Source organism: Xenopus laevis, chromosome 8L (assembly GCF_017654675.1).
Source record: "Xenopus laevis strain J_2021 chromosome 8L, Xenopus_laevis_v10.1, whole genome shotgun sequence".
NCBI classification, from domain to species: Eukaryota; Metazoa; Chordata; class Amphibia; order Anura; family Pipidae; genus Xenopus; species Xenopus laevis.
The window spans coordinates 117788619-117814543 of NC_054385.1; the positions used below are offsets into that span (position 1 = coordinate 117788619).

The 25925-nt window shown below is 40.7% G+C and overlaps 1 protein-coding gene across 3 annotated transcripts in view; it reads left to right on the forward strand.

The window, feature by feature from the left end:
• The first annotated feature begins 1471 nt into the window (after positions 1 to 1471).
• anxa9.L (annexin A9 L homeolog) overlaps positions 1472 to 25925 on the forward strand; it is a 32472-nt gene continuing 8018 nt past the window's right edge. Inside the window, exons 1-8 of one of the 3 annotated variants that reach the window (XM_018228663.2) lie at positions 1472 to 1490; positions 11033 to 11101; positions 13137 to 13233; positions 16329 to 16420; positions 21487 to 21600; positions 22341 to 22431; positions 23752 to 23831; positions 24787 to 24846. In XM_018228663.2, coding sequence (XP_018084152.1) covers positions 11054 to 11101; positions 13137 to 13233; positions 16329 to 16420; positions 21487 to 21600; positions 22341 to 22431; positions 23752 to 23831; positions 24787 to 24846 — 582 coding nt within the window. In that variant the 5' untranslated portion in view covers positions 1472 to 1490; positions 11033 to 11053. 3 annotated transcript variants of the gene reach the window in all.

Consider the following 25925-nt stretch of genomic DNA (forward strand, 5'->3'; position numbering starts at 1 on the left):
GAAATCGTGTCCAGCGTAATCTCGCGCGAACACGCGGCGCAAACATACGGCGCGAACACGCGGCGCGAACACGCGGCGCGAACACGTGGCGCGAATGCCTATTTAAACTTTGCAAAGATGACCGCCCACCACTTATGCCCCTGAGGAAGCTGATGTAGTCAGCGAAACGCGTTGGGCGTCATAGGTGGACGGTGGCAGCCTAGCTCCCACTTTGGGGCACAAATGGAAGGGTGGGAGCGGGTAGTGTTTGCACTCTAACCAATGGTTTATACTACTACCGTCTAAGTATTTTCTTGGGCTGATTAAGATACCACCGTTTCCACCATTTGCTGGTTTTTAATTGAATGTTTTTTAGGGGCATTGTTCCTGCGCCGCGGCCTTATGGGCTATTAGCAGTGGGTTTGTCTTTCGTGGGCGCTTTTCTCTTTTTAGCCTAATTTATTAAAAGTTAAGTTTTACTTAAGGCAGTTTTGCCAATCATACTACATAGGCGCCACACTGAACTAGTTTGCTTTGAAGTGAGTGTTTATGGATTAATAGTGTTTTGATTTCACTTCTTCTTTTTCTTCTTCTACTAGAAAATCATGTAAACATTTAATAAACCCAATAGGCTGGTTTTGCCTCCAATAAGGATTAATTATATTTTAAGCTGACCATAGATGTTGAGATTTCTAAAAGATCAGATGCTCATCGTGAGACCACGATCTTCTCAGAACGATCGTACGAATTTACCATCAACTAAAAAGACCAATTTGCCAGGAAAACAAAGGGGAGCTGCCTGCTTGTCCCTGCAAACATAGATAGATTGCACTGGGACCGACAAAGATCTTTTGACCTGGCCGATCAATTTCCTGACAGATGTCGACCGAAAAATCGTAAGATGTTCGTTGGAATCCCACTAACCGCACGATAATTTCGGAAGATTGGTCGGACTTCTTTGCGTCTATGGGGACCTTTAGTTGGGATCAAGTACAACCTACTTTTTTATTATTACAGAGAAAAAGGAAATCATTATTCAATTTGGATTATTTATAGAAGAATCCACGGGAGACAGTCTTTCTGTAATTCGGAGCTTTCTGGACAATGGCTTTCCGGATAACGGATCCCATACCTGTATATGAATTAGTTACATAAATACAGGTGCAGAATATAACTCTACTGTTGTATAACAGCCATTCTGCTTTACTGCTCCTTTACATTCCATTGTCATAACCTTCTTCTTGTTTTTGTTTACCCTTTTAGCCTCAGCAATATCAGCGTCACATTTAAAGGGTTATTCACAAAAGACTTGGGAGTGGAGGGGTTAAGCCTCAGGTGCTTAATACTATATATATATATTTATATATAGGGTCAGAGAAAGAGTGCTGCAATGTGTGGCCCAACCGGTTCTACTGCTCCATCCCCCTGGGCTGCAGGCCTGGAATGTGCTGGCACAGAACCCACAGCATGACTGTCTCATTGCTATCACTGGACTGTGTGGAAGAGAACTGGTATGTAAGAGCAGCTGGGTCTATACTAACTTATTACCTACATTTATATTATACCCCAAAGGAATCATTTTCTACAAGTATGGGCTGTCTGGGTAAAACTGTTTGGGTCACACTCAAGGTTTCGGTGGTTATGCTGGACTGCAGCTTGAAGCTTCCATGATCTTTTAGCTAGGGATGCTGGGAGTTGTAGTCCATCAACAAGTGAGCCTAGTTATTGTTCTGTAGTCCATATGTTTGCCTCTTTTCCAATATCATATAAAAAGAGGTTGTTCACACGGTCAGATTCGGGGAAATTTGTTACCCGGCGACAAATCTCCTCTTCTTCGGGGCGACTTATCTCCCCGAACTGCCGATTAGTCGCCCCAAAGAAGAATAGATTTGTTGCCGGGTGACTAATCTCCCCGAATCTGACCGTGTGTCTCTGCCCTTAAATTAACTCTTAGTATGATGTAGAGAGTGATATACATTTTTTATAGTTTGTGGTTTTAGAGTTAATTTTCAGCAGCTCTCCAGCTTGCAATATCAGCAGCCCGGTTGCTAGGGTCAAAACTACCCTAACAACCGTACATTGATTTGAATAAGAGACTGGAATATGAATAGGAGAGGCCTGAAAAGAAAGATGAGAACAGGTATGGGATCCGTATACTGTAAACCATTTATCCAGAAAGCACCGAATTACACTAAGGCTGACTATGGGATTTTGAAAGGCGTATTCATCAAATGGTGAACTTTCACTATCACCCTTTAATAAATTACGCCTTTAAAAATCCCATAGAAATGAATGAAGAGAGGCGGTATTTCACTCTGCGGACTGTGGAGATCTCTAACTCCATGCTTTGATAAATCTACCCCATAGACTACATTTTATTTAAATAATCCAAATTTTTAATAATGATTTCCTTTTTCTCTGTAATAATAAAACCGTACCCTGTACTTGATCCCAACTAATTAATCCTTATTGGAAGCAAAAACAGCCTATTGGCTTTAGTTAATGTTTAAATGATTTTTAAGTAGAGGATCCAAATTACAGAAAGATCCATTATCCGGAAAACCACAGTTCCCGAGCATTCTGGATAACAAGTCCCATACCTGTACTAAAAAGTAGCAATAACAATACAATTGTAACCTTACAGAGCATTTGTTTTTCAGATGGGCTCAGTGAAAAAGGCAAATAATTTAAAACTATGAGAATTAAATAATGACCAATTGAAAAGTTCCTTAGATACTTAAAGTTGACCTAAAGGTGAACTACCCCTTTAATTTATAGTTTGGGCAGTAACATTTATATGTGATGCCGGTGTTACAAGGCAAAACGATATCAGGGATGGAAAGCTGTTCTCCAATTTTTAAACTGTAATCTGTGAAAGTTCCCTTTTAAGACCAACCAAGCATTAACGTAGGGGCAAAGTTATCAAGGGTCGAATTTTGAATTGGAAAAACGTCGAAATTCGAATTCAAAAAGACCAACCTGGAATTAAGTCAAAGTTTTTTTGGTCGAATAGGTCCGCATTCTGAATTCGATTAGAAGATTTTCCCAAAAAGAACTTTGATTTGAGTCCACCAATTGACTCCAAATAGGTTCTAGGAGGTCCCCCATAGGCTAAAACAGCAATTCGGCAGGTTTTAGATGGCGAATGGTCGAAGTCAAATTTTTTTAAAGAGACAGTACATGATAAATTTTGATATTCAAATTTTTTTATTTTTTTTTTCAAATTCTAATCAAATTTGGACTATTCCCTAGTTGAAGTACACAAAAAATAGCTCGAAATTAGAATTTTTTACATTCGAAAATTCACCTCCACCTTTGATAAATCTGCCCCCAAATTGATTCCAGGACGTCCCCCCATAGGCTAAAACAGCGATTAGGCAGGTTTTAGATGGGCGAATTTTTAAAGAGACACTACATGATAAATTTCAACATTCAAATTTTTTTATATTTTTCAAATTCGAATCGAATTTGGACTATTCCCTAGTCGAAGTACACAAAAAATAGCTCGAAATTTTTTTCATTAGAAAATGTTAAATCTGCCCCTAATTGTTGGCTAATCAGAAGATCATCAGATATTGATTATATATGGCATTTATGCCAACTGATTGGAGCACTACAGAACTGCAGTTCTATTCTGATTCACGTCCATGTTGTGATTGGCACCAAAACCAGGATATACTTTTAGTTCCGTCATTGCACCCATGTGCCGCTGTTCTGCAATCTCATTGGCTCAGTACTGATACAGGACCTGTTATCCAGAATGCTTGGGACCTCGGGTCTTCCAGATAAGGGGTCTTTCTGTCATTTGGATCTCCATACCTTGTCTACTTAGAAAAAATCATTTAAACATCAATTTAACCTGACAGAATTGTTTTGCCTTCAATAATATTAATTATTTTATATTTAATTATATCTTAGTTGGGATCAAGTACAAGCTACTGTTTTATTATCACAGAGAAAAAGGAAATCTTCGTATAAGATGTGAATATTTACAGTAATTAAAGTTGAGTCTATAGAAGATGGCCCTTCCATAATTCTGAGCTTTCTAGATAATGGGTTCCCGAATAACAGATCCCATACCTGTATAGGGCAGAATTTTATACAGTAGTCCTAACAGAGTGCCAGTTGGGCTGTTTTATCAGCTGAGAAATTGGAGCTGACATTCCCTCCCTCATATAGACAAAGATGGCAAACCTTCAGCTGTTGTTAAATTCCAACTCCCATCATTCCCCAACAGCTGAGGGATCTGCCTGTAGGATGGACATGCTAGTGTATACGGATATGATATCCAAGCAAACAATGTGATATAACAGGTACAGGTATGGGATCTGTTATCCAGAATGCTCGGGACCTGGAGTTTTCTAGAAAATGAATGCTTTCTTTAATTTGGATCTTCATATCTTAAAGGACAAGTCAACCTGAAATTAAAAATTTGCCCAATAAAAGAAAACATTATTCTAAGCAACTTTGCAATATAAATTCATTACAAATTTTCTATGGTTTTTAAGTTATTTATATATGAATTGCTATTGAAAGTGTTGAAGTATTGAAATGCTGCTTTCAATAGCAATTGTTTTTACAAATAACTTTAAAAACACTGAAAGTTGCTTAGAATTATGTTTTATTTTATTATGCAAATTTTTATTTTGGGGTTGACTTGCCCTTTAAGTCTACTTAAAAAAACATGTAATTAAAATAACCCAATAGGCTGCTTTTTGCATCCAATAAGGTTTAATTATATCTTAGTTGGGATCAAGTACAAGTTACTGTTTTATTATTACAGAGAAAAAGGAAATCATTTTTCAAAATTTGGATTATTTGATTATAGTAGAGTCCACGGGAGAGTCTTTCTGTAATTCTGAGCTTTCTGGACAATGGGTTTCCGGGTAACGGATCCCATACCTGTATATGAATTTGTTACATAAATACAGGTGCAGAATATAACTCTACTGTTGTATAACAGCTATTCTGCTTTACTGCTCCTTTACATTCCATTGTCATAACCTTCTTCTTGTTTTTGTTCACCTTTTTAGCCTCAGCAATGTCAGCATCACATTTAAAGGGCTATTCACAAAAGACTTGGGAGTGGAGGGGTTAAGCCGCAGGTGCTTTATACTATATATAAATATATATATATGGGATCAGAGAAAGAGTGCTGCAATGTGTGGCCCAACCGGTTCTACTGCTCCAAAATAACTTTAAAAACACTGACATTTTAGAATTATGTTTTCTTTTATTAGGCAAATGTTTATTTTGGGGTTGACTTGCCCTTTAAGTCTACTAAAACATCATGTAATTAAAATAACCCAATAGGCTGCTTTTAGCATCCAATAAAGATTAATTATATCTTAGTTGGGATCAAGTACAAGTTACTGTTTTATTATTACAGAGAAAAAGGAAATCGTTTTTTCAAAATAAGCAGACTATGGGAAATGGGCTTTCCGTAATTCGGAGCTTTCTGGATAACGGGATAACAGATCCCTGCATCAAGAACCAGTACCTTGAGTTTCATGCAGCTCAATTCCAGTGAATAGGCGAATTTGTCCTGTTAGTGAAACGCATTGAAGTCAATGGGCTACAAAATTATTTTGACACGCGTCAATTTTGATGCCACGACAATTTCTATGCGCGCATCTATTTTGTCCACATACATTAAAGTCAATGGGCGTCCAAATCATTTTGACGCGTGACAATTTTTATGCGCACGACTATTCTGATGCACGCTGAAATTTTTTTGATTTTTCACCAGTGAATTTTTCTGACAGTTTCGCAAATGTATTCACCGGTGGCGAAACGCGCAAATTTGCCACAAATTTCTACCTGCCAAATTCTATTCAACTCTATTCTACTCTATTAAAAAAAAAACATCTGCAGCTTTAATTTCGATGGGCACTTGCACAAGACAGGGCAGTCACCTGATTAATCCAGGGCCAACTTTCCGACTTCCCCAAACACAGGGACTGATTGCTGTACGGAGTCCATGTTCCTGCCGCTGCCTGTAAGTGTTTTCTATCCTGTCTCTAATTCACTGCAGCTCTCGTCTGATTTATATTCCCTTTAATGTGTGTCAGTTTGAGAGCAGCTGCCAGTTGGCTCAGACTCTAATGTCTATATGTTCCATACAGTTTGTTTGTACGCTACAGAGCATCTTGTTCCAGATAAAAGTCTCATTTAGATTTGTTATGCAGCATTGGGAGCAGTGGCATAACTAGATGTTGCTAGGCCCCACAGCAAATTAATTTTAGGGCCCCCAACATATCCAGTGTTTGTCCTGTTTTACCAATATATGTTGAAATTGCTCATCAATGAGAACCTCATGGGGCCCCTGTACCTCCTGGGCCCCCCTGCAGCCGCAGGGTCTGCTTCCTCTGTAGTTACGCCCCTGATTGGGAGGCACTGCCAGTACTACGGGCACAAAAGGGGGCACTTCAATCTGTGAGCACAAAGATTTACTGCTTGCGGAAAATCCATACGGGTTTGAGAGCTTTGCACCAGCTTTATTTTGCACTTTGCTATGGCTATTTTGAAGGGGTGGTTCGCCTTTAAGTTAACGTTTAGTATGTTACAGAATGGCTAATTCTAAGCAACTTTTCAATTTGCCTGACGGTAGAGTCCTGCAGAGGGTCAGGTACCTACGGGTTACCCGCAAAAACCTGCGGTACCCTGCGGGTTGCAGATAGAAGTTCCGGGTGTGGGTATAGGCGCGGGTCGGTGGTTCTGTGGGTTTGCGGGTCATGGATCGGGCCGCGGGTCTTCTCAATAGTGATATTTACTCCTTTTTTTCTGATCACGCCTACTTCCGATGATGTCACTTCCGGTTTACAATGACAGCACTTCCTGATTCTTGATGGTCAGTGGGTTGCGGGTCCGGGTTGCGGATAAGGTACTTGTGGGTTGGGTAGCGGGTCCAAGTGGGTAAGAATGCAGTTTGCTGGCCTGGACTGCTGGTTGCGGGTACGGGTCCCAAAAAATGGACCCGTGCAGGACTCTACCTGAAGGGTCAAGATGGATCAATCTGTTATTTCACCAGTGGTCCGAAACTGGTCTCTATAGACCTTACAGAGAAAGTGTTTATTACTCGCACCATGGTTTCAAAGGGCAGAGAAGGAACCAAAAGAAATTGGGAAGGGGTTTGGTAGGGTGTATGCTGCAATGTGTCAGTATGATAAGAGATTTGGTAAGGTTATGGTTGGAAGTAAATAATGGAATGAACCCCTGAAATTCCTGCATTGGTAAAGGAATAATAGAGAGAGCAAAGTTAAACAACACTTTTGGATCACTTGCATGGGAAAGTAAGTACATGGATTTATAAAAGTCAAATAGTAAATAGGTGGAGTGAAAGGAAGATCTGGGAAAGGTCAGGGAAAGTCACACATCTGTTTGCATACATTATACAACATAAGACCACAAGTTATTAATTGTACAAAGATACTGACATGACAGCAAGCCACATTTATGATAACGCTGCAGCAATAAAAAGCGTTGACATCAAGGGGCAGATTTATCAAGGGATGAATTTTGAGTTGATGGGAGTTATATTAAACCTCGAAATTCGAATAACAAAAGACCAATCGAAATGTATTAAAAAAAAAAAAAATCTAATTTTTTAACTTGGGGTGAATAGGCTGTATTCAATTCGAAGTTTTTCCAAAAAAAAACGTAGATTTTTTGAATGACTCCAAATTAGTTCTAGGAGGCCCCCCCATAGGCTAGAACAGTAATTCGGGAGGTTTTAGATGGCGAATAATCGAAGTTGAATTTTTAAAGAGACAGTACTTGATATATTTTGATATTTTTTTCAAAATCGATTCTAATTTGAACTATTCCCTAGTCGAAGTACACTAAAATTACCTCGGAATTCGAATTTAAAATTTTGATTTTTCAATTTGACCCTTGATAAATCTGCCCCTAAGTCAAGGCACAATGCTCTGTTTTTTCCCATCACGCCATTCAGATTCCTGGGCCACAATGAAAGCCAGTATGGGTAGATGGTTACCATTGGTTACAGGGATCACCTGTGCCATTGAGTGGCACTTCAGGGCCACTATCAAATACACAACGCCACTGTCATGGGCGATCAACCCAATGCTCGACGCACACAACTGAAAAAAAAAACGTTGACTGTGCAAAGGTTTGGCCGTTCCGTTAACTTTATTTTAAATGAGTCTCTGGATCTTTAAGGGCAGGACTACACGGCCGATTCCGCTGTGATCCAACGCGCTGTGCAAAATCGCAGGCGTCACGTTGGATACGACGGAACTAAGGTAAGTAATTCAATTGACGCTGCGTCTGCATCCGACAGTCGTGTCGCGTTGCATCAACAATGCGACACAATCCGACACTGCCATTACTTATCTTATTTCCATCGCATCCGATGTGACGCCTGCGATTTTGCACAGCGGAATCGGCCGTGTAGTCCTGCCCTAAAATACAAAGCTCTGATTATGACTTGTGTGATTAACCTGTGAGACCCTAATGCAGTATTAGCAAATGTTTAGGTGTGTGGCCCTAGATAAAGGTGTTTGGTTGTGGCACCCAAGATGCACTTGATTTGCCCAGGAAGTGCCAGTGGCACTGTGGGGGGTTCTAGTCTATGAACCAGCGTTACACACACAAAGATTTGTAGCTGGAATTGTAGCCTGTATAGTTGTCTCGTCGCTATTATCTATTGGGAAATTTACAGTGACAGTGATCCAGTGTGAGGCCGGATATTTGTGCATTTACCTGTAATGTATTTCACTTGTCATACCTGCAGGGCAATTTACATCTAAAATTTGTAAGTACCTTCTTAGAGTGCACACAGGTCCGTATTTCCAGAAATACCAGCGCTAGAACAAACACAATGAAGATTCAACTTACCGATCTTTAACTAGCTGCAAGCATGGTCTGCAAATCCCAGCATCCTCAGCAAGACTAGTAGCTTTCATTAGCAGCAGTTGTAGGGCTGCCAATTATGAGATAGATAGAACGCTTGTATTGCAGCTTTGGCTCAATTACTGCTTCTGGCATTAGAGACAGGAGCCAATAATTCCCCACTAATATTAAATGAGATATCCATGTCCTTGTGAGATTAGTGAATAAAGATCTAGATGGTGGTAGTTAACCACTTCTCCATAGCATTGGTGAGAGTTATATAATAGTGAACACATTTTTGCTGTTTCTGGTCCTTTAATCCTCAATGCTAGAACAGCTAATCACTCAATATGTGATGGTCGCTAGCCTCGAGTTAACTACTGGTCATGGGTTGGGTCATCTGCTGACCCTGAAATTCATTGGCATTCTGGCCCAAGGGTTTCAACTAATTGACCCAACCCGTAAGCTCATTAGTGCACAGCCAACTTACAGCGATATCCAGCCATTCCTGAAATTGTTTAGAACAGAATCCTAGCCAGCTTAGGTTGCAGATATATAGAAACATTAGGGTAACAGTCACCCTGCTATAGTTCCAGGGGTACCCAGGGTACAAATAGCACTCACCCCAAATCTCCCCCTAACTGGCCTTCAGGCTGGGCCCCCATAGCTCATAACAAGGTTACAGATATATAGAAACTTTGGGGTAACAGTCACTCTGCTATAGTTCCAGGGGTACCGAGGGTACAAATAAGCACTCACCCCAAATCTCCCCCTAACTGGCCTTCAGGCTGGGCCCCCATAGCTCATAACAAGGTTACAGATATATAGAAACATTGGGGTAACAGTCACCCTGCTATAGTTCCAGGGGTACCCAGGGTACAAATAAGCACTCACCCCAAATCTAACTGGCCTTCAGGCTGTGCCCCCTTAGCCCATAACAAGGTTACAGATATATAGAAACAGTGACTTGCTATAGTTCCAGGGGTACCCAGGGCACAAATAAGCACTCATCCCAAATCTCCCCCTTCCTGGCTTTCAGGCTGGGCCCCCTTAGCTCATAACAAGGTTACAGATATAAAGTAACATTGGGGTAACAGTCACCTGCTATAGTTCCAGGGGTACCCAGGGCACAAATACACATTCACCCCAAATCTCCCCCTAACTGGCCTTCAGACTGGGCCCCCTTAGCTCATAACAAGGTTACAGATATATAGAAACATTGGGGTAACAGTCATCCTGCTATAGTTCCAGGGGTACCCAGGGTACAAATAAGCACTCACCCCAAATCTCACCCTAACTGGCCTTCAGGCTGGGTCCCCTTAGCTCATAACAAGGTTACAGATATATAGAAACATTGGGGTAACAGTCATCCTGCTATAGTTCCAGGGGTACCCAGGGCCCAAATAAGAACTCACCCCTAATCTAACTGGCCTTCAGGATGTGCCCCCTTAGCCCATAACAAGGTACAGATACTATATATAGAAACATTGGGGTAACAATCATTTTGCTATAGTCTCAGGGGTACCCAAAGGCACACACAAAAAATTTCACCAGCTGCCTGGGTGTCAAGTTGTAGTTCAGCATGCACATCCACAGCACTCACAGGACTTGCTTAAAAAGTGAAATAAATCCTTTTTATTGTGCAAAATCAATGTTTTGGTCACAGATTCAGAACTTTATCAAGATGACCTTTATATGCGCCCCACTCTCCATTTGTCATAGTATCATATGTTAGTTAACAGTTCTGTCAGCCACCTGCCTGTCCTTTCTGTAGAAGGATGCTGGGAGTTGTAGTTCCACAGCAGATGGGCGAGGTTACCTATCCCTGAACTAACTGCAAATAATAATAATGTTATGAATGAGAGACAAATTTGCAGTGAATTCTTTGTTATGTTACAGTAAATTGTCCACATTCCGATACCCCCAGCTCATGACTTCACCTGAGATTAAAGAGTAACTGAGCGGAGGGAGTCGCCCTACACTGGGCTTGTTACAGATACAACCACATTCCTTGACTTTCTTCCATAGAAACCCAAGTGTCGTCGGCTCCCCCACCCTCCAGCAGGACCGGCTCCCTGCTTACTTAAAAACAGCCTAAACCAGTTACTTTCCGTCGATAGCACAGATAACTAGAACCTTTCTGACAGTTGGTGGTCAGGGGCACTAACACTTGAGCACTCACACTCCTTTTGTATTACAGGTTGGCATCAGAGACGCAGAAATGGCTTTAACCCATGAGATTCTAAGCTCCCTGCACTTGGCAGATAAGGTGAGTGATTTGGCACATGCCCCTGTGTTTAGCACTAACAAGAGATCTATGTTTTCACTTCATACATAGTGTAGGCAATGGATATGCACTGAAAGCTCTATTATGTCTTGCACAAAGCCATCTCATATAGAGTTTCTTATGCAAATATGAAGAGGAAAAGGCACATACCTATAGATGGAGCCGGCTGTGCAATGTACAGCATTACACTCCTTTATTCCATAGAAGTAAACGATGCTTCTTGCTCCATGCTAAGCTATAATACCCAAAGAGCAGCTACTCTTCCTATCTACTACACTGAATATTAGCAAGCACAGATACTGATTATCATACAGGCAAATGAAGGTGTTACACAGTATGCAACATACAAAGCAGACACACATTTGCACGCTGTATTAAATTAATATTATATTTAGTACATAGACTTTGCACCTCTGTGTACTTGAAGTGGTAGAGATTTCTCCATATATTTTGCAGACTGCATAGTGGGCTCCAGGTGCCACTGGCACAATCAGGGCAGGACTGGTATTTGGGGTCTTATCAGCCTCGAACTAGGGGGACCATTGGGGCTGCCATTTCAGGGCCCACGCACACCTGCCAGGCCGCCCGCCCCATTCGTTGACGTCCTTCACACACCAACGCAACTCCCTGTGTCCCCCTGCATGTACCTTGCAATTTTTCTTTTCTGCCTGCAATCAGGGGAGGCCAAGGGGAGCTCCTATAGTCGCAGGAGAGGAGCGGACAGCATCTACACAAGGGCCGGGTCCCACCAGAATTTTTCTTGGTGTCCCACCTGCCCAGTCCAAAACATGATACATATAACACTATGTTCTGCACAGAAGAGATCAGCTTTGCTCCTCTGTGCTTGTGCCACATTATTACCCACTCCCACCTAAAGCACTAGAACGAGTGTAGTGGGAGGTGAAAACTGGCCATCTTGCTTTTCCCAATGAGAAGATTGTAAGCTCCATGAGCAAGGTAGACCCCAAGGTAATTATGAAGATCACACACTGCAGAAACTTGCCCATTGGGGTTCCATTTCCCAGAGTGCTATCTGTATAAAGTCTGATCCATATTCTTTACCTCCCCACCCCATAATCCATATAACATTTACTTCCCTAATCAGGACAGGAATACTCAGAACACAGGAATGGTACAATCCAGGTAACTGCCCCACCCCAGACTGTATGCACAACACAGTGATACTGTATGCTCTGGGGCTGCTGCTGTTTTTATAGTTTGGTGTGACTGAAAGCAACACTTCTGCACCTTGGCTACGAAGTTTGCAAACCCACGAGGAGTTTGCATTTTTCAGTCTAACAGCATGGATTATAATATTTAATGGGTAGTGCACCTTTAAATTAACTGTTTGTGTGATGCAGACAATACTATTTGCAGTGGGTGTAGCACGTTATAGAATGGCCAATTCTAAGCAACGTTTCAAATGTTTATCCTTTAATTTTTTTTTAGTATTTTCTGCTGACTCTTTCCAGCTTTCAAATTGGGGTCAGTGACCCCCATATAAAAGACAAATGCTCTGCAAGGCTACACATTTATTGTTATTGTTACTTTTTATTACTCATCTCTCTAGTTAGGCCTCTCCTATTCATATTCCAGTCTTTTATTCCAACCAGTGCATGGTTGCTCGGGTAAGTTGGACCCTAGCAACCAGATTGCTGAAACTGCAAACTGGAGAGCTGCTGAATAAAACACTAAATAACTCAAAAGCCACAAATAATAAAAAAATGAAAACCAATTGCAAATTGTCTCAGAATATCACTCTCTACATCATACTAAATGTTTATTTAAAGGTGAACAACCCATTTAAATGTACAAGTCAAAAGTCGTTCACACAGTTGCCCTGAGTACCCTTTCATGCACCTATTGACAAAAGGAACCAGGGTGCTGCCCCAACCTGTGCCAGTAGATCTAGGATTCCCCACAGCGCCAGCTTTAATGAATGTAGATTTCCACTGGTGATTTTTTTACTCTCAACCCCAGACACTTTATTTCTGCTGTTTCTTCTGTCCTGACACAGATTGGAGCCTGGGGGACGCTGGGCACAATCAGGCCACTGAAGAGCTTCGACCAAGACTTTGCTGTGGAGAAACTTGCTGAATCCTTGGAAACTAAAGGTACTTTGCTTATGGACAGGAATTAGAAAGCAAAGCACATATAGCTAGAAATAAAAAGGAAAAAAACATCTCACTTTTAAAGGAGAACTAAAGCTTAACTAAAGAAATAGCTAGAAATGTTGTACATTATGTTTTGTGCTTCTGTACCAGCCCAAGGCAACCACAGCCCTTTAGCAGTAAAGATCTGTGTCTCCAAAGATGCCCCAGTAGCTCCCCATCTTCTTTTCTGCTGATTCACTGCACATGCTCTGTGCTGCTGTCACTTACTGATCTTAGGGACCCACTCACAATATACAGTACACATAGAATAGAAATGTCACAATATAAGGCTGATTAGTCATTAATACAGATAATTACTACATGGCAGCACAGAAACCAGTGCAACTAGCATCAGAATTTAAAGTGGACCTGTCACCCACACATAAAAAGCTGTATAATGAAAGTCCTTTGCAATTTAAACACGAAACCTAAATTCTTTTTTTCTTTAAGACATCCATACCTTTTTTTAAACTCATTTAAAAGTTTCAGCTGTCATTCATATATTACCTGCCCCTCCTCTATGCCTCAGGCATAGAGGCGGGGCAGTCACTTTCTTTCACTTTCCATTCAGTAATTCCTCGATATCACTGCACTCCTTACATTCCCCCTCCCTTCTCACACTCTATAATTGTGTAGGGTACCATTGCATGGGCATCAGGTCCCCAATTCTGGCACATACATATGATTTTGGACAGTGGTGTAACTATAAATTACTGGGCCCTACAGCAAATGACTTTTCAGGCCCCCAAATGTCTAGATATGGACCTGTTTTACCAATATTTATTGAAATTGTATATGAATTAGGGCCTCATGGGGCCCCTATACTTTCTGGGGCCCCATGAGGCCCTAATTCATATACAATTTCACTGAAGGAAACAAAATTTAAATAATAAATATAGTGTAAGTAAATGTTATTTTGCTCAACTAACATGATAGAAAATAATTTGGAATAATTTCTTGGGGTGGCAGGTCCCCTTTAATAATCAGCCCTGTAGCATCAGCTTATATTACAGACCAACCTCATTTTCTGCAGGATAATTAGTGACGAGCCCTAAGATTAGCTTCTCAACAGCTGCTCAGAGCCCACTGAGCATGTGAGTGGGTCGGACTGGGAGGCCCATCGGGACTAATGTGCAGGACCACCTCCGACCCCCGTCCCCCTACTATGACGTGCAGAGCGCACAGGTATTGGCGCGCCTGCATGAAGGTGCCGCTCAGCGCTCCTGAATGAATAGGTGCCGCGCGTATGCGCAGATGGCGCTGCGCCTAGGAACATTTTTTTTTGTCAATTCCAATACGCAGAGGGGACTGGCCTGGCGGGGGCCCATTAAGGGTCGGGCCCATTAAGGGTCGGGCCCACCGGGTTTTTTCCTGGTGTCTCGCCGGGCCAGTCCGACACTGCAGAGACTTTCCAAGATGGCGACCCTCTGTGACAATTTTGAAGTCCTGGATCATTGCTGCTATTGACAAGCTGAAACTTTAGGCTGGTGCAATAAGGTCAGTATATAAAATATGACATTTTTAGCCAGATTCATTTTTTGCGAATTTTTCGTCGTTTTGCGAATTTTGCGGGAAATTCGCAAATTTTTCAGCGAAGCAAAACGGCGAAAATTCGCCCATCACTAATTGTGACAAAGCAGTTTATGAAGAACCTGACATTAACAGCTAGTTATATGGGAAATAATTACACCCTGTATAGGCTATTTTTGTCCTTCATCCCTTAGGGCAACTGTTATAATGCTCTTCAAATAGCTAATAAGAATAATTGCTGGTGAGCTGAGAGGTCAGAATTCCTCTGAATCTACTCATCTCTATTGAGTGACATGGGACAGCAGGGTGAAACATGTTCCTCTGAACTTTACAAAGATCACAGCAGACAGGAGAGTTACAGGATAACCGCTTTCTGCTTAAAGGGGTTGTTCACCTTTGAGTTACCTTTTAGTATGATGTAGAGATTGCCATTGGTTTTTATTTTTTATTATTTGTGCTTTTTGCGTTATTTAGCTTTTTATTATCCAGTTTGCAATTTCAGCATTCTGGTTGCTAAGGGCCAAATACCCTAGCATCCATGCACTGATATGAATTAGAGACTGGAATACGAATTGGAGGCCAGAAAAAATAGATGAGTAATAAAAAGTAGCAATAACAACACATTTGTATCCTTACAGAGAATTTGTTTTTTAGATGTGCCCTCCATTAGAAAGGTGGAAAGAGTTATTTGAAAACTATAAAGAATCATTTGAAAACTATAAAGAATCATTTGAAAACTATAAATAATGCAGACCAATTAAAGAGTTGTTTAGAATGGGCTACTCTGTAAGATGCTAAAAGTTAACTTAAAGGTGAACTAACTCTTTAAGTAATAGATAGATCCACAATAAATCTGAGCATTCCTTCAGACCAGTGTCAGACTGGGGTGTCTGGGATCACCCAAAGAGCAGGGAGCGGACCTGGGTCAGCGGGGCACACAAGGGCCAAGGCCCTCTGGGTTTTTTTTCCTGATGCTGCTCAGCCTTGGACTAGAGTCCTGCATGGAACCAATTTATAAGACCCGGATTCGAACTCGCAGCCCGTGACCCGAACCGCAACCTGCATATTTACCCACTTTGATCCGCTAACTGCCCCGCAACTGCCTTATCTGCAACCCAATCCGCAACCTGCCAACCACCATTAAACAGGAAGTGACGTTGCTGCAAACCGGAAGTTACATCATCAAAAGTGGGTGGGGAAAGAGAAAGGTTTTCTATATTTTTAAAAGGACTAAAATATAGACAATATAACATAAGATAAGAAACTTATTTGAGACCCCCAGGGTAACCCAACCCACCAACCCGCATCTATACCCGTACCTGAAAATCCTACCCTCATCCTACAGGGCACCCGTTTTTTTTGTGGGTAACCGGCTTGTACCCATGGCTACCCAACTCGCTGCAGGATTCTACCTTGGACTTGAAACATACAAACGACAAGTAACCAATATTTGGCAAAACAACTCATGTACAACTTGTGTTATATTGTACAATCTGACATACAATCTATGTTTCTGTTATTAACAGGTAACCGGCAGCTCATCAGTGACATTGTGACCAGCCTGAATAACGATCAGAGGCAGGAGGTGATTAAGTTGTATAAGGATTCCACTCAGCAGGTATGACCTGAGCTACATTCCTAAAGGCTAATGTCAGCATGAGAATGTATAATGGTCCTCATGATGATGTGCAGAGTAATGATCAGATTGGAAAAAAAATCCTTATAAATATATATAATGTAATATTACGTAACCTATCCGATAAACTGTCAAGGAGAACTATTTTTAACTAGGGATGCACCGAATCCACTATTTAGGATTCGGCCGAATCCCTGAATCCTTTGTGAAAGATTCGGACTAATACCGAACATAATCGAATGCTAATTTGCATATGCAAATTAGGGACGGGAAAGGAAAAAGTGGAAAACTATTTTTTACTTCCTTGTTTTGTGATGAAAAGTCACTGCTGAATCCTGCTGAAAAAGGTTGAATCTTGACTGAATCCCGAACTGAATCCTGAATTCGGTGCAACCCTATTTTTAACCGATATTGGGCCAGATTCAATTCAGTGAGAAAAAGTTTTCTCCTAATCCAGTTCCAGTTTTTTCCCCATAGACAAAAAGATGACATATTACTGGCCAATGATGAGAATTATGAAGATGAGTTCCACACTATAGCTGGAAGGTGCTCTGTACTCGACTTGGGTTTATATATGGTATAGTTCAATACTTTTTTTAGGGAATATGCCATTTGTGATAATGATCTGGGGTTGGTAATAAGCTTGGTCCCATAGTAGTGCTTGTAGGGGTCAGTTTATGCAGTAACATACTATATGTGACCTACGTGGAGCTATATGTTTCAGAAGGGAAATATTCCCTAATTAAAATGAGACATTATCTTCTATATCTGTACCTCCATTTCTTTATCTAACAATATCTATGGCACACCAGATGGCTTGACTGCGGATGTGCCCTCATGGAGAACTGGTGTGGAGGGAGCATGACAATGATGAAGAGGAGGCGGGGTGATGATGTGTGGGCGGGGTTATGACAAAGCAATCGGTGATGGGTCGATTGCCGCATCAATCTAGGACAATTCTGATTTTCGTAATTTTGGAAAACCAAGCAGGCACCCTTAGCAGCCCTTCTAAAAAATGGGCTGTCTGGGTCAAAACTGGATAGGTTGCAACCCTAACGTCTAGGGTTGCCACCTTTTCAATTGAGTGAATCCAGCATGGGGCGGATGATGGAGTGGACTGAGCGGATGATGGAGTGGGCGGGTTGGTGACATCAGGGGGCAGGCTGGTGTGGTTAGGGGAGGGGCTGATGACATCAGGGCGGGGCTGATGACGTGGCGATTAGCGATCAATTCAATGTCCTATCTGGATTTCCTAATTTGGAAATCCAGACAGCCCTTCCAAAAACTGGGCTGTCCATGTGAAAACTAGACAGGTGGCAACTCTACTAACACCACTGCTTGAAATGCCAGGGCCTATTAGATACCCCAGTCCTGCATAGAATTCAATGCTCTGTATTTTAGGGCCTACTTTAGAGATAACAAATAAATCTTATAAATACATTTATTTTAAACTTTGAGCAAGCTTGGGGGGTTGTTTCTGTAGCAATGCCTTATATAAAGTAGTTACATTCCTGACTGCACTGACTGGTCACATTCCCAGCAAAGTCATATGCCACCTACTGGCCACTAGACTGCAGGAGGGCTATAAGCGAGAATAATGGAGTTTAAAGAAGGCTGAAAGTGCCTGAGTCAGTGACACTATATGAATAGAGGACAGTCATTATTTCTTAGAAGCTAGAGGGCAACTGAGCAAGGAAATGCATTCAAATATTTTCAACTCCTATTATTTTCATCAGACATGCAAGTGGAAAGTTATAGTGGTGACTTTGTCATATAGACAGAAACACAAGTGAGGTTCAAGTGCTTAGGGCTATGGCACATTATGCAGATCCTCAGTGTCCACAACTGCCATTCCTGCCTTCTCTTTTCTTGAATGGTAACGTAGTACTGGTTCTTTTCATTCTGTGCTCACTCCTCCTCCTGTGCCATCAGACTTATTATACAAATCAAATTTACCATGAAAATATTTCCCTTCCTATTTGTGTTGCAAAATAATAGCTTAAACGCGCCAGGAATCCTGTTATCAGCAGGAAATGTAAGACTAATCTGCCGGCCAAGGGAACAAACCTTCTGCAAACAAATGAACAATAGCAGACGAACTAGAAACCTGATTCTTTTATGGGATGTTACAGCTTGCATAGCACACTTGCTTCTGAGCTGCAGCCTCTCAATTCCTTTTATATATATATATATATATATATATATATATATATATATATATATATATATATATATATATATACATATATTGTATTTGACTATATATATATATATATATATATATATATATATATATATATATATATCTTCCAAATGAGTATCCGCACTCCAAAATCGAACTTGATAAGGGCAGGGGTGCACGGCAAATTTTGTATACACCAATGCTTCACAGACCAGCACTCCCTTTGATATGCTATACAAACAATCTTTTTTATATATATATATAATACACAAAAGCCATGAATATCTTGTAAATTATATCCTTATAATCGGTGACTAGTGATGTCATCAGTTATAAACAGTGAGCAGTGATGTCATTTGTGGAAAATATGAGGATATTAGAAGTTACCTCAGAGTTCCATGACCTTCGGCCTTGTGCTTTTATATGGTCATGGATCTCCTTGGTGACTTATAATATCTATCTATCTATCTATCTATCTATCTATCTATCTATATATATATATATATATATATATATATATATATATATATATATATATATATATATATATATAATCTTCCAAAGCAGAGACCGCACTCTCAGGGCTTACGAAAATATAAAGAATTTTATTACAAAAAACTAAAGTTTCGGCTGCATCCCAGCCTTTGTCAAAGTCATAAATACATTTTGACTTTGACAAAGGCTGGGATGCAGCCGAAACGTTCTTTTTTTGTAATAAAATTCTTTATATTTTCGTAGGCCCTGAGAGTGCGGTCTCTGCTTTGGAAGATTGTATACAACACTGGACCACACGCACCCAGGCCCACAAGAAACCTCTAAACGTGAGTGCTGAGAAGGAGGGGGATATATATATATATATATATATATATATATATATTCATGCTTTTTAGTATATTATACACAAGAGCCATGAATATCCTGTCAATTATATCCTTATAATACACAAAAGCCATGTATATCTTGTAAATTATATCCTTATAATCGGTGAGTTCTGATGTCATCAGTTATGTGAGTTCTGATGTCATTTCTATCACATGACTCACTGAAACTTGTGTAGTATAATAAATAAAGTACCCCCAGTTGCAAAATATGGGGGTATTAGAAGTTACCTCGGAATTCCACAACCTGTATATGGTCATGAATCTTCTTGGTAACTTATAATATCCTTATATTTTACAAGAGGGTGTACTTTATTCACTAAATATTTTACAAGAGGGGGTACTTTATTCACTATATAATTTACAGTCTGGTCATTTCCCTATGGGACCAGACTGTAAATTATATTCTTATAAACGGTGCGTTCTGACGTCAGGACACGCCGTTTATAACAGGTGCCCCCATGCCCCCGAATTTGACGAAGCGCGTCGGAATTTGACGCCACACGTCATAATTTGACACACCACGCGTCGGAATTCGATGCCCCGCGTCGGAATTTGACGCCCTGCGTCCGAAACGGATGCCGGCGTGACCAAAACGGACGCCGGCGTATGTGACCTGTATAAAAGCGCTCGCCCTGTGGCCTCGTGCTTTTATATGGTCACATAACATTTTAATCAAATAATTCAAATTTCTAAAAATGATTTCCTCTTTCCCTGTAATAATAAAACAGTACAGGTATGGGATCTGTTATCCAGAATGCTCGGGATTTGGGGGTTTCTGGATAAGGGATCTTTTCGTAATTTGGATCTCCATGTCTTAAGTGAACTAAAAATCAAGTAAACATTAAATAAACCCAATAGGCTGGTTTTGCTTCCAATAAGGATTAATTATATCTTAGTTTGGATCTTAGTCTGGATAACGGGTTTCTGGATAACGGATCCCATACCTGTAGCTTGTACTTTATCCCAACTAAGATGAATTAATCCTTATTGGAAGCAAAACAATCCTATTGGGCTTATTTAATGTTTAAATGATTTTTAGTAGACTTAAGGCATGGAGATCCAAATTATGGAAATACCCCTTATCCAGAAAACCCCAGGTCCTGAGCCTTCTGAATAACAGGTTTCATACCTATATTATAATAAAGTACCCCCTGTTGTAAATATGAGGATATTAGAAGTAACTTGGCCTTCAGTCACGTGTTTTTATATAGTCATGGAACTACTTGGTGACTTATAAAATCCTTATATTTTACAATAGGGGGTACTTTATTTACTATATATTTTTATATATGTGCTCTCTGTAATGGGGTAAATATAGCAAAGCATTCTTAATAGTTATAGAAGCAGTGGTGTAAAGAGAATGCGCCAGGTTCCACTGCCAAATTTTTTTTCCAAGGGGCCCAACACTCATAGCTAACCCCCCCACCTGCTCGCCCCCTCCTCGTGACAATTAAAAGAAGAAGCAGCGGAGAGGGGGATCTTAAAGCTACAGAAGAAGCAGGGGGCCTCCCAAGGGCCCCTGCAACCAGGGTTCTACTTACTTTATGGTTACACCACTGTTTGGAAGCCATTTGGGCATATTTATTACGTACTGATTAACTTTCCTGTTACATTATGAAGTGCGATAATGTTTAAAGATCGTTTGCGTCAATGCCTGCATTTAGAGTGCTTTATTAAGTGGCGTAACTAGTTGTTACTGGGCCCCATAGCAAATTCAATTTAGGGCCCCAAAATATTTATAAATTGGCCTATTTTACCAAGATATATTAAAATTGCTAATTAATTAGGGTCTCACTGGGCCCCCTACACTCCTGGGCCCCCCCTGCAACCGCAGGGTCTGCTTCCTCTATAGTTACGCCCCTGGCTTTATTCATAGGGGGCGGGTGGCAGTCATAACATGGAGCCTTTTGGACACCCCCAAACCTGAGAAATAGATTCTTGAAATGAATTAACATTGTTTCTGCACATATATGATTTTTTTATAGGACTTGGTGGCAAAAGTCCAAAAATCATTGTCAGGAGATCTGGAGAAGGCCATCGTGGGATTGTTAAAGACTCCGGCTGCCTATGATGCTCAGGAGCTCAGGGCGTCCATGAAGGTGAGAAATGCGGGTGAGACTCTCTTCTCTTTTTAGGTGTGAGCCCTCAATGGGTGTACTGCAACTATATCTCTTCGATTTGAGATACAAATAATGATGGGCGCCAGTGGTTCTTAACTTAACCATTAACAGATTTATTGAACAAGATCCACAAAGGAGTATAATGAGGCATCATAGAAATGCAGGAGAGTGGGGTAGTTATATATATACTCACAGCATACAGTATTGTTCCTGGGAACCTAATCATAATATTACATGTCGGTGGAGTTTTGGGCTGCTTTACTAAATAATCCTAATCTATCTGTCACTCCTGGAGTGACCTATAAATGTGTATATCCTGCCACCTACTAGGTCTGACTTATCTATGTTTCATAAGACCTTTCCTGCCTGCTCAGGTAAGGCTACTACCAAATTGACCCAGAGAATATGGCTCTCCAGTTTATGTATTTTAACACAATGCCAGCATGTGGCTAAACTAGGAACTGTAAAGGTCATATTCTACCCAGCAAGGGGAGCTTTTTTTCCTTCTATGGACCCTTCTTAGCTACATAATGAGGCCCACATAGCTGGCTAAACCATATGGGATTCATTTACCAGTCCATTACACAGAAATTATAACTCGTTTACACCAGTCCCTGCCCCAGTGGAGCTAACAATCTAATCCCCTTTCACATTTATGTACAATGTGGTCAATCCTATCAGAAGCCAATTAACAGATAACTAATTGTATTATTTTACAGGGATTGGGCACAGATGAGGCTACACTGACTGAAATTCTCTGCACAAGAACTAACACACAGCTCAGAGAAATCCAGGAAATCTACAAACAAGGTAGGTAACCCACTACGGTTTAACTTTCCCAACACTTCTTCAGCTCTTCAAAATATGTTGGCGCTATATAAATACATGTTAATAATAATAACCTCTTGCAAAGTCCAAATACAAAAAGCCCAGCTGCAATAGAATGAACCTAAAACCAATATTCCTGATGAAAACCTCTGTTGCTCTAGATCACAGTGCATATTAAACTGGTAAGTGCGTTGGTAAGCACCTTTGAGTATGTAGCCCTGTTGTTATTCCATTGTCAGCCCACTGACTTTTAATCACCTGGCATATATTAAAAGTTCTGATTACATTTATTAAAGGTTAAACGCAGAGAGCATTAAAGGACAAGGAAAGGCAAAAAAATAAAATCCCATTTTTACTTTCTTTAATGAAAAAGAAACCTATCTCCAATATACTTTAATTAAAAAATGTGTACTGTTTTTATAAGAAACCTAACTTATGCAGTGAAATTCTCCCTTCATTTACTGCTGTGAATAGGAATTGTCAGACGGTCCCTAACTACTGAGCAGGGAAACAATCAAATTTATGAACAGCAGGGGGAGCCCTCGCCTTACTTCCCAGCCATGCAGAATTCAAGCAGCTTTGTTTATGACGATCCCTAAGCAGCCCAGACCACGCTGAGCATGTGCAGGGTCAGGGTCAGGCAAAGATGTTTAACAAAGTTACAAGATGACAGCCCCCTGTGGCCAACTTTGAAAGCATAAATTATTTGTTTGATTAGGCTTGTGGTGCAGTTAGTTCATGCTTATTTTTAGTATACAAAATTAAGCATTTCTAGCCTTATTCTATTTTAGACTTTCCTTGTGCTTTAATATTTGTTGTTACTGCAACATTTTTAGGTGCATTAAAATCACTCTAGGGTAGAGTCCTGTGCAGAACCAATTTTTTAAACCTGATCCGCAAACCGCACCCAGACCCGCAACCCTCATACTTACCCGATTGGAACCGCTACCTGACCCGCAAGTACCTTATCCGCAACCCGATGACCATAAAGAAACAGAATGTGCTGTCATTGTAAACCGGAAGTGACATCATTAGAAGTAGGCGTGATCAGAACATAAAAGGAGTAAAATTCGCTTTTGAGAAAACCCAGGACCCACAAACCCTGAGAACCGCCGACCCGCATCTATACCCCCTCCCGAAACTTCTACCTGCAACCCGCAGGTCTTTGCAGGTAACCCGAGGGTATTCAACCCACTGCAGGACTCTACTCTAGGGAACTCTATTCAAACAACATATGTCCTTTTTGAAACACTTACCATTTCAGCCGACATACATTGACAATTTTTTCTCTTTCAATCCCAGAGTATAAAACCGATTTCGAGAAAAACATAATCTCTGACACAAGTGAGCCATACACAGGCCTCCTCCTGGCTTTAGCCAAGGTAATTACACATCTGAGACCTCTCCTGTGACAGCTATCTCTTACTTGAATCTTACATTAAATTAAAGGTGTTGTTCACCTTTAAATTCACTTTTAGTATGATGTAGAGAGTGTTATTCTAAGACAATTTTCTATTGGGTCTCATTTTTTTTAATTGTGGTCTTTGAGTTATTTTGCTTTTTATTCAGCAGTTCTCCAGTTTGAAACTTTAGCAACCTGGTTGCTGGGGTTAAAATTGGAAATGCACCGAATCCAGGTTTTGGTTCAGGATTCAGCCGAATCCTTCTGCCCAGCCGAATTGAAATCCTAATTTGCATATGGAAATTAGGGGCAGGGATGGAAATTTTTTTTTGGACTTTTTGTCACAAAACAAGGAAGTAAAACAATGTTTTCCCCTTTCCATTTGCAAATTAGGATTTGGGGGTTCAGTATACGACCGAATCTTTCAAGAAGGATTCAGTGCATCCCTAGTTAAAATTACTCTCGCAGCCATGCTTTGCTTTGAATAAGAGACTGGAATATGAACAGGAGAGGCTTGAATAGAAAGATTAGTACTAAAAAGTAGCAGTAACAATACATTTTTCGCTGCACAGAGCTTTTCTATTTTAGATTGGGTCAGTGACCCCATTTGAAAGCTGGAAAGAGTCAGAAGAAAAAGGCAAATAATTAAAAAACTATTTAAAAAAAATGAAGACCAATTGTAAAGTTGCTTAGAATTGGCCATTCTATTACATACTAAAGATTAACTGAAATGTGAACCATTTAATGATATTCAATTACATTTTATATCGTTTATGATACCTATCCCTACCTCTCAGAAACATCTTTCTACCCCAGGAGAGGAGCATGGTGCATGATTGGGGTATTACGGGGTGTGGTTGGGGCATAAGAGTGTATGTTGTGTGTGTAGCCAGAACTCACCAGATTTGGAGCTTGACGTCTCTGTTTGTTTCTAGGGCAAGAGAGAAAAGGATGCTGGAATTATTGACTATGCCCTAATCCAACAGGACAGTAAGGTTGGTATCAGCTAATAAGACACTAATAATCAGTTTAATGAATAATTATGGCTTATATAAAACCAAACAATGTTGTCTTACCACTCGTTTCTCTTGGTATTAAAGTGCAGAGCAAACAAAGGATCATTTACGAATGCAGTGGAGTAACAATTGCACATTGCCCCCTCCCATCTAGGAGGAGCTCAGCGTGCACCTACCTGGCCCTCCCTCTGTGGGGTCTTGTTGTGACCAAAGTTATTCCAAGCCATATAAAGGTGTCTAGTTATAAATGGTTATAAATGGTGAAATCGAAAAGATCATAATAGTTTTCTGGATAAGGGGGTCTTTCCATAATTTGCATCTCCATACTTTGTCTACTATAAAAAAAAAATTAAACTTTAAAGGGGAACTAACCCCTAAAAATGAATGTGGCTTAAAATGCAATATTTTATATACTGAACTTATTCCACCAGCTTCACCAGTTTCAGCTTGTCAATAGCAGCAATGATCCAGGACTTCAAACTTGTCACAGGGGATCACCATCTTGGAAAGTGTCTGTGACACTCACATGCTCAGTGGGCTCTGAGCAGCTGTTGAGAAGCTAAGCTTAGGGGTCGTCACTAATTATCAAGCAGAAAATGAGGTTGGCATGTGCAGTGAATCAGCAGAAAAGAAGATGGGGAGCTACTGGGGCATCTTTGGAGACACAGATCTTTACTGCTAAAGGGCTGTGGTTGCCTTGGGCTGGTATCAGTGTCGGACTGACCCACAGGGATATCAGGAAAACTCCCGGTGGGCCCAGGTGTCAGTGGGCCCTCATGCTGCTTAACATTTGGCCTATTTCATGGCCATTCCCTATTTATATGAGAACAAAGAGGCTAAATAGATGGACTATAATAGATTATAGTGTGTAAAGAACAGACTAGGAGAATAGAGGTTAAGTGAGGAGAGGAAGAATAAAAGTACTTAAAGTGGGCCCCTTGTGTAAAATGAATTGGTGGGCCCCTGTTAAAAGGTTTTTGGGTGGGCCCCTGGTGTCCCAGTCCAACTCTGGCTGGTACAGAAGCCAAAAACATAATGTACAATATTCTAGCTACTTC